The following is a 15,071-nucleotide window of genomic DNA, read 5'->3' as shown; positions in this document are numbered from 1 at the left end:
GCACGGTCCCAGTGCACCCAGAGGTTGTGAGGGAGCAGGAGACCTCAGCAGGACCAAGAGGTGAAGATCGGAGCAGTTAGGTGGAGAGGAAGGCCAGACTGGGGCCCAGGTTCAGATTCCAGCCTGGGCAGGCCTGCTGGCTGCCTGACAGCCTCTGACTTGGTGCTGTCTCCTGGCTGCTGGGCTGGGCTTGTCCTCACCTGCCTCTTGCCCTCCGGGGCAGCTCCTCTTCCCAGGCAGCCTCCTGCCCTGGCCAGCGGAAGGCGCCTACGAGGCCTATGGTCCTCGACGGGGCAGCCGGCCGGCCTCTCGCAGGGCCCCCTGGTCAGGAAGTGCCGAAAGAGGAAGAGAGTCGCCGGGCAGGATGAGCACACTGGGGGCCGGCCACAGTACCGGGGGAGGCTGCGATGAGGCTGCGGCTCTGGGCCCCGCGGAGGCTCTGGAGACAGAAGAAGGAGAGCGGCCCGGCGCACTGAGGCAGATGTGGCGCTACCGCTCCTGGGACGTGCCACAGATCCCAGCTGAGGCCCCCCAGTCACAGTAGGTACTTGGGTGGCCGGAGAATGAGCACAGGGACCTCTGGCCCTCAGTCCCTCCATGAGTCTTTTATCTGGGGTTGGGGGAGTGACAGAAGTGGGGTTACGCCCCTCCCTGTGTCCAGTGGCTCTGCAGAGGCGCAGAAAAGGGCAAAGGGGTTCTTGGCAGGGTGAGAAGGGCTCTGTTGTTTGAATTGCTGGGGCGGTGTGGTGGGGCCTGAGCTTGCAGAAGGCTAGGAGTCGAGGGAGCTAACCGCGGGGGGGTCTGGGCAGAGAAGTCCCCACAGGAGTGTGGCATTGGGTGCCTTGTGCAGACTCAGTGGGGTCTTCAGTAGCCTCTGGTCTCCTCCCTCAGAGCTTGGTGTCAGAAGCATTGGGAAACTTTCCCAAAGGGACCCACGCACCCCGGGAGGACCGTGTCCGGCCCACTTGCAGATTTCACTACCACCCTGGCACCTGCAGCTGCTGGGAGGGCTGGTGCCCCATTCCCCTGGTCTCCAGGCCTAGAGGAAACTTGAAGGAAGCTGGGAGAAGGTTCTGAGCTTCTAGATGCTGGCTATTTTTTAAAACGGCAGGCTTGCCCACATGTCACAGCTCCCAGCACTGGCTATGTGTGGCAGGCTGAGGCTGGAAAAGGGGCTGCCAGAACCCCAGAGAGGGTGAAAGTGAAGTGACACAGGATGTGGCTTTGCAGAGAGGAGTGCTAACAGAAACAGCAGGCAGCCGATATGGGCATCAGGGTGGCAGGGTTTGGAGGGCGCAGACCCATACTCTCTAACTTCCTGGGCTCCTTTTGTCAGCCCTGCAGGGGCTATCAGAGGCTGCCCCCAAGCTGCTGATTCTCAAGCACGTGTACTGGCTGTGCCGCCACAGGCGACTGCTCTGGTTCCACTTGCTGTCCTCATCTCTTGAGGGGGACAACCTTTGCTGCCCATGGGGGTGTGTTTGTGTGTGGCTGCGAGGTATATGTAAGAGGGATGTGGCAACATGTAACCGCTGTCCTGGGTTATATTTGGGTATAGGAGAAAGACGTATATGTTCACTGAGGGCATGGATGTTGGGGAATGAGAGTGTGGTCCTTGCTTTTGTGTATGTATTTATGAGTATGTAAGAGGTGTGCAGGTGATTCCTGTAGTGTAAGAGATTTACAGGTTCCGTTGGATATTGTGTTGGGAAAGTGCTATGTGTTAGGAGTGTGAAAGGATTAGAAACAGCTTTGGATTTAGAAAGATGAATTTGAATGAGAAACGTGTTGTTAGTGTGTGTGAGGGTCACTAAGTGACTTTGGTCCTGGTATACATTTCTGAGTGTGAGAGGCTGGTGTGGGAAGTGTTAGTTTGTGTAATGAGTGAGCATAATTGTGTGAGAAGCGTGTCTGTTCTGTGCGTATGGGGAGCACTGTGTGACTTTTGTTCCCGAGGGCGTGATTTGGGAGAGCAAAGAGGGTAGGAGTGGAGATTGTATGAGTGGCTGTGACGGGCACAGGGTGTGCGAGAGAGGTGTCTATTCCTTGTAGATGTGGGAGGGGAGGTGGTGATAGCCACCCTCGCGAGTGTTCACTTGTGAGTATGTAGGTTGTTTGGTGCGGGGAGACGGGGCTAAGAGGGAGAAAAAAAGGTTGCGTGTGCCTGGGTGCGCGCGGGGCGGCTGTGTCGGGCTGGAGATCCTATTCTGATCCCGGAGGCGGACCAGCTGGGGTTGTGGGCGGGGCTCGGTTGCCCCGCCCCCTCTCGACCCCCCGCCCCCTCTGGCGGCCCAGGCGGGTTGCAGCTCGGTCGGCGGCCGGCAGAGGGCGCGGCGGGCCGGTGCCACCGCGTAGCCGAGGGGGCGTGCTTGGCGGCGGGCAGGCAGCGGCCCGGCCAGCTATGCGGGGTCCTGCGGCCGCAGCTGGCGGCATTTCCTGGAGCGGCGACTGCGGCTGCTTCCCCAGCACCTGGGCGTGGAGCGCGGGGGCGCGCGGCGCGGGCCGGGCGGAGCGAGCGCGCGCCGTGGCCGCGGCGGGCGGCGAGGAGCCGGCTTGCTAAGCCCCGGCCGCCGGCCCGGCATGGGCGTCTTCCGCGGGCCCGCCGCCGGCCGGGGCTAGGGCCGGATGGAGCCGCGGGACGGCAGCCCCGAGGCCCGGAGCAGCGACTCCGAGTCGGCCTCCGCCTCGTCCAGCGGCTGCGAGCGCGACGCCGGTCCCGAGCCGGACAAGGCGCCCCGGCGTCTCAGCAAGCGGCGTTTCCCAGGACTGCGTCTCTTCGGGCACAGGTGAGCGCGGCGGCGGCGGCGGGAGGCATCTCTCGGCCACCTGGTACTGACACCGAGCGGGGTGTTCCCGGGCACCGGCGATCCGGGTTGTCTTGGCGTTGGCTCTGCGTGGGGGTCATCCCCCAGCATCCGGGCACTGGCACCGAGTGGGGGTCATTCCCTGGCACCGGCAGCTTAGCGCGCCTTCTCTGTGGTACCGAGGCAGGGGCGGCTTCCAACTCTCCAGCAGGGAGACAGAATTACCTAAACCCCTGGCACCAGCAGGTAGGTCCCCCATGACTGGTCACGATCCCCTTCTTGGCACTGATGGAACAGGGCCCCCTCTGAGCCTCCTGGCCCCAGGGAGGTGGGCGGTCACGTCGCCACTCTGGTCCTCGGTGTGGCCGGGTTGCCTACCACCACTGCGTGACATCCGCAGAACATGGCCTCGTTGATACTACTGTTAACGACCCATGCCTGTCCCGGAGCACTGGTCACAGACCTAATCGCTCAGCATTTTCAGCTTCTCCTTGGAGTTGGGGGTTCCTGGCCACCTGTTTTACAATGCTCTTAATTAGCAGGGCGACCTCAACCTCTGCTCTGCTAGGCAGTAGGCATATCTCCCCCTACCCGCGTCTAGCCCTGCTGGGAAAGGGATCGGGTGCTGACTCTTCAAGCTCTATCTTGGCCTCTCCCCCAGCACGCCAAATGTCACCATATTGTGCCTGTGACGGGGCTTTGACCAGGACTCTGGTGAGGAACTGTGGGGAGGGTGTGGAAAGATTGAGTGCAGGCAACCCGTGGCATGTGTGCTGGTGTTGGCTGGGAGCCGCTTCCTGCCAGTGCAGCTCTGGTGGAAGGTGAGGGGAGATGGAGCCCCATGAGGACTCCACCTGGCTCCCTGGACTTCTCCCTGGCTTACCCTGTCCTTCTACAGTGGCCACGGAGCTTGCAGCCTGTCAGCTCAGGACCCCAGAGCCAACTCAGACTGGACTCTGACCGCTTGGAGTCTGCCCAGGGCCTCCCTCTCACTTTTCTTCAGTTGTCCAGGCTTCATGGCAATTGGCCCCCCGAGCTTTGCCCTGTCCCTTACCAGGGTTGACCTCACCCACCAATAACAGGGGTCGTTTTTTTCTGTACAAGTTGGCATCCCTGTAATGCTGACCTGTGCCCCCTGCCTGCCCTACCCTAAGCAGGGCCCTGCTCTTTGTGCCTGCACTGTGTTGCCACGCACAAAGATCTGGATCCTCACACTGGCAGATGGAGCTCTGTAGGCCCTTGTGAAACCAGGCAGGCTTCAATGCCACATAAAACGGGGCAGGGAACAAAGCTTCTCGTACCTCTGTTTTGTCACCCACAGCCCTGCCTGCCGGAGCAGTTTACACCCAGCTCTGCAGGATGTAGCCTCCAGTGTTCACAGGCTTGTGAGGGGGAGGGAGGGGCTCCGCCAGAGGCTTCCTGTCCCTGCCCACAGGGTACCAAGTGTCAGGCTCTTCTGACCTCTGGCTGTTGCCCCTTGTGAAGGGCACAGGTTTGTGCGTGTAGCAGTGAACCTCAGACACATTCAGGAGGAAGGATAAGAAGTAAGAGAACAGCAAGTACCTTTACATAATTCTCTAAAATAATCAGGACAGATGTTATTTCTCCATTTTTATAGATGAGAAGAACACAGGCTCAAAGAGATGAGTAGTTTGCCCAGAGTCACGTAGCAGGTAAGAGGCAGAGATAGAGTTTGAACTCTAGTCTGATTCCAAAACCCACATCCTTTTCTCTATACCAGGTTCCCAAACAGAACATCACAGTGACCTCGGGTGCTTTAGGAACTACAGATTCCTAGATCTTACCCTTGGCATGTCTGACTCATCAGGTCTGGAGATGGGGCTGGGCTTTTTTTTTTTTTTAATTTATTTTTGGCTGCGTTGGGTCTTCGTTGCTGCACACAGGCTTTCTCTAGTTGCAGCGAGCCAGAGCTGCTCTTCTTTGCAGTGCGCGGGCTTCTCATTGCGGTGGCTTCTCTTGTTGAGCACGGGCTCTAGGCACGCGGGCTTCAGTAGTTGTGGCTCGCGGGCTCTAGAGCTCAGGCTCAGTAGTTGTGGCGCACGGGCTTAGTTGCTCCACAGCATGTGGGATCTTCCCTGACCAGGGCTCCAACCCATGTCCCCTGCATTGGCAGGCAGATTCTTAACCGCTGCGCCACCTGGGAAGCCCCTTTTATTTTTTTAAATTATTTTGTTTATTTTATTTTTGGCTGCGTTGGGTCTTCGTTGCTGTGCATGGGCTTTCTCTAGTTACACCGAGCGGGGGCTACTCTTCGTTGCAGTGCACAGGCTTCTCATTGCGGTGGCTTTTCTTGTGGCAGAGCATAGGCTCTAGGTGCGCAGGCCTCAGTAGCTTTGGCTCTCAGGCTCAGTAGTTGTGGCCCGCGGGCTCTAGAGCACAGGCTCAGTAGTTGTGGCGCACGGGCTTAGTTGCTCCGCGGCATGTGGGATCTTCCCGGACCAGGGCTCGAACCCATGTTCCCTGCACTGGCAGGCAGATTCTTAACCACTACGCCACCAGGGAAGTCCCGGGGCTGGGCATTTTATAAAGCTTCCCAAGTGTTTCTAAGGTGCTACCAAGTTTGAGAACCACAGTATTACATTCACTCTGGGGATGGTAAGTGATCTGACAGGATGCCTTAATGAGAATAAAATCAAACAGCATCTTCGGGAGTGTGTAAGGACTCTCCCCTGCATAGTTGCATTGTGCTGGGGCATTGGGGCACACAGAAATGAATGTATTTGGAAAACCCAGTAGAGTCAGGGAGAGGGCAGCGGACTAAAGACTTCCCCCTGACAAGCCTGGGCGTTTGGAGAATCAGATGTCCACGGGGCTGATCTGCCTCCCCTTGCTTTGACTGGAGGCTGGGGGGACAGATATTTGGAATAGTGCACCGCCTTGGCACCGTCCCTTTAATGCTGTTTACTTGGTCCTGCCACCTTTGCGAGTTGCCAGTCTCAAAACTCCCCAGTGCCCCAGCTGAACCTAGCCCTCCGTCTTTCCCCAGGCTCCAAGCTTATTCTCAGTCCGGCTCTTGCTGCTCACTGGGCATCCACCCTCTGAATTTACCCCTTCCTGCTCCCCTCCCCCACCCAGCCATACACACTTCAGGCCTTGGGGCTGAGGGACCTGCAAGGCAAACAGACAGTGGCTGGAAGGGAGGATAACAAATAGATTGGTCATGGCTGCGGAAGCTGTATTGAGACTTCTGCATTCGGATCTTGGCTCAGTGGTAGAGTTCTAGAATCGTCTAGCACTCTCTGCTGTGGGCTTGGGAGGTGTAGTGATGGTACATGGGCCGCATGTTTGCCATTCCTGGTCTGGTCTGGTAGAACGGTCTGTGAATGGCAGCCTCTTTGGCATCTTCCTTAAAGAGGCTTTTTCTTAAAGCCCACTGCAGCCTCCCACATCTGGTTCACCCTCTGGACTCTGGGGAGCAGTTTGCCGTCTCCCCTTTTTTATTTAGCCCAGTAAGGCACATGGCTGAGCCATGCTCCTCCCCAGCTCCATTCCACCTCGCCTGTCCTTGCCGGGAAACGTCAGCCACTCCCACATGAGGAGGTGTAGGTTCTGCCCTCCCCAGGGCATCTGGGTTTCCTCTGTCCTTACCGTTCAGATTCTATTGGCCTTGAGGGGTGGTCAGTCAGAAGTGGGAGGGAAGTTGACTCTGCCTCCTCCTGCTCTTCCAGGGCCCACCTGGAGAGGACCCCCTCACCCTCTGGCCCTGTCCGTCACGCAGCTTGTGGATTAACTGGTTTTGCACCTCAGCGGCATCAGAAATTACCAGCACTTCACACATCTAGACGGAAGGCACCTCAGCCTGCAGAGCCCCTGGGAGCCTAAGCGTTGGCTCTGCCACCCCTGCCCTTCATTAGTGCTTAAAGTCATTCATTCCTAGAGGGCAGAAAACGCACCTGTGGGACAAGTTTGAGACAGTAGGTCCCATTTAGAGGTGATGCCATGCGGGGCCAGGTGTCCTGAAGTCCAGGGTGGCAGAGCGTCCCCGCCGGGCAGCCTGAGCAGAAGCAGTGCCGGTTTGGGTTGATTTTGCAATGATCCGGAAGGGACGTGTTGAGGGATGCCCCACGTTTGGAGGCAAGAATCTGGGCTGTGGTGCCGGGATGTCTGGGGGCAAAAGGTGCCTCTTTGAGTGGTTTGTCTTGCTCAGGCTAATTCTGGGAGCTGCCCAGGTGGCCAAGGGAGGCAGGTGTAAGCCAGAATCCCTGGGTTCCCGCAGGTTTGGGAAGAAAAAGGGGCCTCGGTGACTGAGCCGTGCATCGGCTCACCTCGCTCTGCCTGTTCCCCACGCGACATGGTGTGCCAGCGTGGAGCCGGCCAGGCCGGGACCTGGGTTGGGAGCCCACGGTCTTCCCTCTGCTGCCACACACCCGCCAGCGGCTCTGGCTTACAGGCCAGGGGAGGGGGCGGGCAGCTCGTCATTTTTTCTCCGTGCTGTCCTCCGAAAAGGTCAAGTCTCAGGATGTGGAGCCGCCTGGGACTCTCACTTGGCAAAAGAGAGCACGAGAGTGGGTGTCCTCCCAGGCAAGGACGGAGGAAGGACTGAGTGACCCTGGGAGAGGGAGAAACAGGCCTGCCTCTGCCGCTTCCTAGAGCCCTCTCCAGAATTCACCAGTCGCCCCCCGAGCAGAGGGGGAGCCGAGTGGGCATGCTGGCCCCGAGGCTTGGCCTGTGCTGGTCCCTAGGAGAAGCAGAGGTTGGATCCCTGTCCCCCGACAAAGGCGAGAGAGTTTCCAGGTCCAGGAGCTGACTGGAAACTTGACCTGCAGTGTCACTAGAGCGACACAAGGGGGCGACAGCTGCCACGGTGGGGCCGTGAGAGGGGAGAGTCCCTTTGCTGCCGTCCGTCCACTTGTACCACAGGCCTGCTGTGAGTGGACCCACACAGACCCCCGCTGCTGAGCTACCTGATACTCTGGGTGCGGCAGAAGGCAGGCTGGGCGTGAGCTTCCACATCACCTGGCCCGACCCCTCCCCCTCTCTGAAGATTGAGGTCCAGTGCATTGACCTTGACTGGGCTGAGGTCTCACAGCTAACTAGGGGTTATCTGGGACTTCAGTGCCAGTCCCCTAACTCCAGCAGCATGTCAGTTTGTACCACATCACAGGATCCCAAAGGCTTCCCTGCTTTTGGAGAAATCCTCATCCGGCACCTTCCGACCTGCCCTCCGCCTCCCCTCCCCGCTGCCGCCACCTGAATAATTCTCTAGGTCGGCATGGGGGGCAGGACAGCGTGGGCGGGAGGGGGCAAGCCCTGCACCTGCATCCAGGCTCACCGTCTCGCCTCACTCCTGGGCGAGATTAGCAGGGTGCACCTCTGGGTGATGCTAGGCACTCATTTCTTGCCCCCCTGAACTGCTTCCCCTGTGCTTCACGTGTGGGAGCCCCTGATGCCCTTAGGATATCATCCTCACCTAGGGCTGCCGTGTGGCTTCTCAGCACGGGCCTGCCGGGCACTCCAGTCACAGGTGGGAATCTTGGAAGGCAGTTTCAGGTGGAATAGGGCAGGCCAGAGCAGTGACCAGGTGCCCTTGAGGAGCTATCATTCTGCCGTCTCTCCTCGTCTGCCCCCTTCCTCAGCTGAGACGCCAGAGGCATGATTAGGTGGTGCAGAGCAGGTTTGATGAGACCGAGGGCTCTGTGGCCCAGGTGGAGGAGGGAGAGGCCGAGGAGATGAGCACTCCCACCTGCCGCCCCTCTTACACTCACCTGGATGCAGGGGATGTGCCGGCTCATCTTTCTCTGGCCATTAACGGTGGCCAGAAGCTTGTAAATCCATCAATTTCATGTAATCCTCTGAACAATCTTGTAGTTGATTTTATTCCCATTTTACAGATGAGACACCAAGGCTCAGCGAGGTCAGGGGCCTGGCCCAGGATCATGCAGCTTACGCTGGAGCCCAAACCCAAGTATCTTTTCATAACATCAGGCTGCCCTACTTACTAGCACTCCTTTCTTCTATTCTTTTATTTTCCCATCACCAAACTGGTAGAGCCTAAGAAGGGGTTTAAGTGCTTGAACCCCTTGAAATTGAGAGATCTTTATCTTGTGTGGGAGTAGAGTGAGGCCCTTGAAATGATCTGTGCCCCAACCCCAAGGGAGAACTGCCACCAGGATCCTAGCCCCAGGAGGAGCAAGGCTGAGCGGGGTGGGGTGGGGAGACCCTTGGGTAGGGAGACTCGGGTTGTAAGGAGGATGTCATGTGGCTCCCTGGCTGGATCTGGAGTGGAGGAGCAAGTCTGGGACCTTTCATCTTGCTTTCAAAGTGCAGGGAGCAGACGACTCAAGGGACGTGTTCACAGGAGCTCCAGATATCACCCTGGAGTCAGTGGGGGGCCTGTGGCCTGGGGGGAGGTGTTAAGGAGGAGAACACAGCGCACGGGGCCTCACGGTGAGAGGTCTGAAGAGAGAGGGAGGGCCCCCGAGCTCTCTCCCTCCACTGTAGAGACCTCCCCGCCGCTTGCACCTGGCCTAGCGCCAGTTCAGAGCTCCCACATAGAGGCCTCTCCCCTGCCAGGGCTGAACCAAAATAGCTGTCTAGGAGCCTGGGCCGCGCCGCCCACGCCGCAGCATCTCGCGGGTTAACAGCTTGCCTGTCTCTCCGCCCCCCTTCCCCAGCTAGCTGACATTTTACTGGGGCGGGGGTGGTTGTGAAAGGGGGCCCCAGCCCACGCAGACACCCCACTGACGCAACCTGTCAGCCACTCGCCCTCCTCTGAAAGGCATCCTTTCGGGTGAGACCTTCCTTCCGGCTCCACAGATATGGGGTTCCTACCAGGAGACAGTGTAAGGAATACTTGGGGCTCCAAGGGGTAAGGGGGAGTGCTGCTCCTGGCAGATGCCACTGCTGAAATCCACCCATGGAAGACCCAGGGCCACCCCCCGGAAGCTGTTCTCCCTCTGGGGGCCTTTTTTTTTTTTAATACTTTAAAATCTTTTGAAAAGCATTAAGTATTTGCCCTGAGGAAAGTATACAGAATAACGTTAACACCTACCACTTAGCTTGGTCAAATCTTACCATTATGCCATATTTGCCTTAGACAGAGATGGAGGCCTCCTTGTCTCCCTCCCCAGGAGAAACGACAGTCCTGATTTGGTTGTTTACATTCTCGTGCCTGTTTTAAGATTTTTTTTTCCTGTGTATGTATGCATCCACAGTAACACATAGTACTGTTTTGTATGGCTTTGCCCTTGAGTTAAATGGTGTATTGTACGTATTCTGAATTTAGGTTTTTTCCCTCCATGTTGTTTCAGAGATTTAACTGTCTTGAAACACGAGCAGTAGTGTGAAGCCATTTTAACTGCCATACACCATTCCTTTTTGTAACTGTTGACGGACATTTAGGTTGTTGGTAGTTTTCTTGCCATTGCAAGTAATCCTTCAGAGACTGTGCTGGGACACGGCTCCTCGTGTGTTCTGTCCACCAGTGCTTGGTTACAGAGCAGTGTATCTTCAGCTTAGACAGTTGTAGCCAAGTTGTGCACTAAAGTGGTTATCCTAATTTTTAGGCCTCTGGAGTTATTTTTCTGTCTTTAAAGTTTTGGTAAACTGAGGAATGGGTTACCATGAACACTTTCTCTTTCAAGCCCGCAATATCCCATGAGGAAGACAAGGTGGTATTATCCCCATTAATCCGATGAGGAAATTGAGGCCCAGCCAGGGTAAGAGACTCAGCTTGAGGTTGCGTAGCCGGTCAGAGGCAGGACACCTCTGGACCTTTGAGTCCAAATCCTCGGAAAGCACCTTTGACCCCTGTGACCTCTCAGGAAGATTGGAGGCACATTTTCTGTCTTCGAGGCAGGAAAAAGAAAAACAAAAAAACCCTGTGTGGAGTGCATGAAGCCTGGGAGGCCGAGTGGGGCCCTGGGGGCTGACAGCTGATTCTAAGAAGATCTTCTAGTAGATGGAGGAGGGAGCAACTTGGTCAGAAGAGTCAGAGGGGGAGTTAAATTTTGAATGAGGGATAAGGGGGAATGCTGCTCCTGGCAGATGGGGAATGGGAGCCTGCTGCAGACACAGGAGAAGGCAGCAAGAGGGACCAGTCACAAGAGAAGAGGGACGTGGGGGCCAGCAGGGGCTTCGTAACGCTCCCAGCAAGGTGTTGCGAGACTCAGAGGGAGACATATCGGCATTCCCATCAGGGATCGATTTCACTATGTGCCTCTGAGACACAGGAGCTCAGCCCACACCAGCAACTTGTCCACCCAAGGCTGGCAGGAAGGCCTCCAGAACTGGCCAGCCACTGGGTCACTGCGCTGGCCCACAGCCCTTTGCTCTCAGCGTGATCCTCGAGGCTGAGCCTGGACCATTCACCTTTCCCTCCATTCACTCTTCAAACCACATCCAGCACTTCTAGACCCTGGGGATGCAATTATGAGTAACACATGGTCCCAGGGGCGCACGGTCTGGTGGGGGATACCAAGCTGCAAACCAGCGCTGATGGCCCAGAACAACCAAGAGAGGGCCTGAGCGTGGGAGCAGCTAGCGCCCGGGAGAGGAGGCTGGGGAGAACTTTCCGGCAGAGCCGATATCTGAGCCAGCTCCGAAAATATGAGAGGAAAAAGATGAAGGAGCAGAAGAAGAGAATGGTGTTCCAGGCAGAGAGACTGTCAGGTGCCACACACACAGGCAGGAAGAGACCCCTGTGCGTTGCTTGACAGACGCATCTAGAGGTAGAGTGAGGGATTGAGAGCACAGACCCGGAGCAGACTCCTAGGTTGGAATCCCAGCTCTGCCACTTACTAGCTGCGTGATCACAGGCAAGTTGTTTAATCTCTTTGTGCCTCGGTTTTCTGATGTATAAACTGGGGATAATACTACTATTACATTTTATGAATAAAAAAAGTTAGTATTTGTAAAACACTTAGGACGGTGTCTGGCACAGAGTGAGTTATGTATTTGTCAAGTAAAATGTAAAAAGTATGAAAGCGAGATGGGAGAGGAGGCCGAGAAGCCTGTTGACTGCCAGGCCCAGGCCTTTGCATTCTGTTCCCTGACAGTAGAGAGCCATTGAAGGATACGTGGACACTTTAGGATGAATTCTGGTGGCAGTAGGAGCATGGTTTAGAGGGGAGGCTCTAAAGGCATGAGCCGGTCATTAATTCCACAGACATTTCTCCAAGGCCTACCAGGAGCCAGACCCTGAGACAGGGACTCAGGATACAAGGAGAGAGAGACTGGGGATGTTTCAGCAAGGAGCTCAGAGCTGGGGTCCTGGCCTGCCCCCCACCCCACGGCATCTGAGGCAACCGCTCCTCTCCCCTCCTTGCCCACATCTTCACCTGTGACTTCATGTCACCAAACCCTGTTGCCGGGTTTCATAAGGAAAGCCTTGGAGAATGTGGAGTGGGCAGTGGCACCCAGCCCGGAAAGGAGCCTCAGCTGTCACTCTCTGGGTCCTCTGGAGAGGAGGCTGCTGCCATCCCCCTGTGCCCAGCAAAGAGAAGTAGCCTGGGCCTTGTGGTCAGCCCTTGGGTGGGGTACCCGAGGTGGAGGAAGCCCTTCTCCTCCCCTTACGGCTCTGGTCCCTCCCCGACGGAATTCCCTGTTCCTTCCTCCTCAGCCCATCAGCAGTAAACACTGGACTCACTGCCAGGCAACGTGCTGAGCTGCCCAGGTGCACTAGATCTGGCCCCTGGCCCCCCAGGAGCTTGTCTGGTGGGTGGGAGGAACGAGGCATATGGATTGGAGAGAATCAGGACTTCCAGGGGTCCCATGGCATAGGAGCCAGATGGGTGGTGTGGAGTCATCAGTGGGAGTGAGGTACTCTTGGCTGGGGCAGCTGTGAGCAGGTGGGATTTTGATACGAGGTGAGGAAGGAGGCCGGTATTCCAGGCAGAAGGTATGCCATGTGCAAGGACACAGCAGTGAGCTTGGGCTCAGCCAGATTAGGGGGCAGAGAATAAGTTGCCTTGGTTAGCACCAAGGGTTGTATCAAGGCATAGGAAGTTGAGTTAGTGCCACATTGCAGAAGCCACGTTTGCTAGGCTAGAGGATTTAGAATTTATTCTGAATCAGTGGTTCCCAAAGTATGGTCCTGGGGTTGCCCTTGACCCTTTCAGGGGATGGTTGAGGTCAAAACTGTTTTCATAATAATACTTTCAGAGCTGCCCTAGTTTGTGTCCTTCTTACTGTGTTGATATTTGTACTTATTGTATAAAAGCAACTGTGGGTAAAACTACTGGAGCCTCGGCACCGACAAAGGCAGTGGCCCCAACATAGACTTGTAGCCATTGTATTCTTCACACTCACAACAAGAAGAATGCAGTTAATATATTAATCTTCTAAAGCCTAAATCCTTGAGTACACTTTTTTAAAAGTTCTGTGTGAAGAAATGTGAAATATACATACAGTACTTTTGCTGCAAACCGAACTATGATGGCTGTCTTGAAAAAGCACTTCTGTGACTGAGTTGCGAGCCCTACTCGTCCTTTTTTCGTTTTTTTAAGGAACACCATTTAAACTTGAAGGAGCACCTGACGACAGACAGAACTCTTCAGATTTGGGTATTTAGCAGACGTTTTCTCAAAAATGAATGAAGTGAGCTTGTCACTTCAGAAACAGTATCAGTATTTGTTGCTATTGATAAAATTTGAGTGAAAATTACAATTTTGGAAACTTTGTTCCAGTGTGTGGAGATCTGCCTAACTCAGGAAACCAGTATTTTCCAATGACCTATGCTTGATGTTTCAAAATTCAGAATGCAAGACAGACCAGTGAAAAGTTCAGATTCCACGTGGCCACTAACCTTTAAGAAACTACCACTTGTCATGTTTGGGTGTAGTAGCAGAGAAGAACATCCAGAATTGCGTGAAAAGGCTATTAAAATGCTCCTTCCTTCTCTAACTGCCAGTGGGACGCAGAATTTTCTTCATGTACTTCAACCGAAACAACATATCACAACAGATTGACTGCAGAGGCAGATGTTAAAATCTAGCTGTCTTCTATTAAGCGAGACATGAGAAATTTGCAAAAATTAAAACATGCCACCCTTCTCACTACTTTTCGGTTTTAGAAGATACAGTTTATTTTTCATAAAAGTATGTTATTTATATTAACAGTTACTGGGTTTATTGTTTTTCAACAAATGAATAAATAGTATTTTAAATATTTCTCAGCTTTAGTTTCTAATATGATCAGTGTTAATAGCTATAACCCCCATAAACAAAACCGTTTGGGGAGCTTCAATAATTTTTAAGAGTGTAAGGGGGTCCTGGGACCAGGATGTTTGAGAGCTGCCACTCTAGATCCTAGGGGCTAGGAGTGTTAACGGAGGGGTGGCGTTCTAGGCAGGATGGGTGTGACATGGGCTGGCTGGCTTCTGGATCTGACAGGCCCCCGTGGCAGGGCTGGGAAACCCAGGATCAGGAGGCTCCGCTCAGCCACTTGTGAGCTGTGGGCAGTCACGGGCCTCCGTGAGCCTCAGCTGCCCTGGGGGTTCAGCTGGGAGCAAAATGCCCCTTGCACAGGGGAGTTACAAGCCTCCTGTCCGGCAGTGCTTGTGGAAAAGTGCTCAGTAAGTCGTGAAACACGCCACAGATGCTTATTTTTGCGGTTATTTTGTCTGAAGCCGGTGCTTAGCTGTCTCAGCTGCTTTCCTCAGATCCCGGAATACCTGTCCAGTGGGTGCGAGAGGGTGTAGGGTGACCTGCCTCTTCTCCCCGCAACCCTCCCGGAGCTGAGGCAGGGGCTGAGCTGTACCGGGGGCCGCGTGGAGGGGAGGCTACTGAGCTGTTGCTCAGCCGGCCTCTGGGGACTTTGGGAAGAGAAGCCAGGAGGCGAGGCTCGTGCGCGAGTGTGTGCCCGCCCACTGCCTCCTGCTTGCACTGCTGGGAGAGGAAGTGCAGTCACTTACCGATAGGGTTATTTTCATAACGGCCGTCTCAGGCGTGGGGGAGGAGGGTGGCGAGGGGGAGGGGCAGGGGAGCAGCCACAGCAGCTCACTCCCCAAACTAGGACTTGCTCAGCCGGAGGCCGGCCTGGAGCTGGAGCGGAGCCGGGGCTCGCCTGCCCCCCACCCCCGCCCCCAGGACCCCAGCCCGCTGGCCCACCTCCTGCCTGCCGCCCTGCCTTCCAGATCAGGTCAAAGGGGCTTGCCTCAACCCTTCCTTGCCTTCTGCTTCCTCCCTCCTGGATCTGTCTGGGTGGGCCTGGGGAGGGGTGGATCAGGGCGGGCCCGGGCACCACCATCCCCAGTCGAGGCTCCTGAAGCTGATGGAAAGGGACCGGCAAAGCGTAGGCCAACCGAGC

At 55.8% G+C, this 15,071-nt stretch overlaps 1 protein-coding gene across 10 annotated transcripts in view; it reads left to right on the top strand.

The window, feature by feature from the left end:
- The first annotated feature begins 335 nt into the window (after positions 1-335).
- The window catches only part of DGKZ (diacylglycerol kinase zeta), a 32,484-nt gene continuing 17,748 nt past the window's right edge, over positions 336-15,071 (top strand). For 2 of the 10 annotated variants that reach the window (XM_027114864.1, XM_027114863.1), the window contains exon 1: positions 2,518-2,786. Coding sequence is in view for 7 of the 10 variants with exons in the window: in XM_027114859.1 (XP_026970660.1) it covers positions 365-540 (176 nt within the window). In the remaining 3 variants the exon portion in view is untranslated. Of the gene's footprint in view, positions 541-2,508; positions 2,787-5,263; positions 14,904-15,071 lie in introns of those variants that run through there. The other 8 variants (XM_027114853.1, XM_027114852.1, XM_027114859.1 and 5 more) reach the window with 7 other exon arrangements.

The sequence above is a fragment of the Aethalodelphis obliquidens genome, unplaced genomic scaffold (genome assembly GCF_003676395.1).
Source record: "Aethalodelphis obliquidens isolate GAN/ISIS:26980383/991018 unplaced genomic scaffold, ASM367639v1 scaffold14, whole genome shotgun sequence".
NCBI lineage: Eukaryota > Metazoa > Chordata > Mammalia > Artiodactyla > Delphinidae > Aethalodelphis > Aethalodelphis obliquidens.
This window is presented reverse-complemented; position numbering and strand designations above follow the sequence as displayed.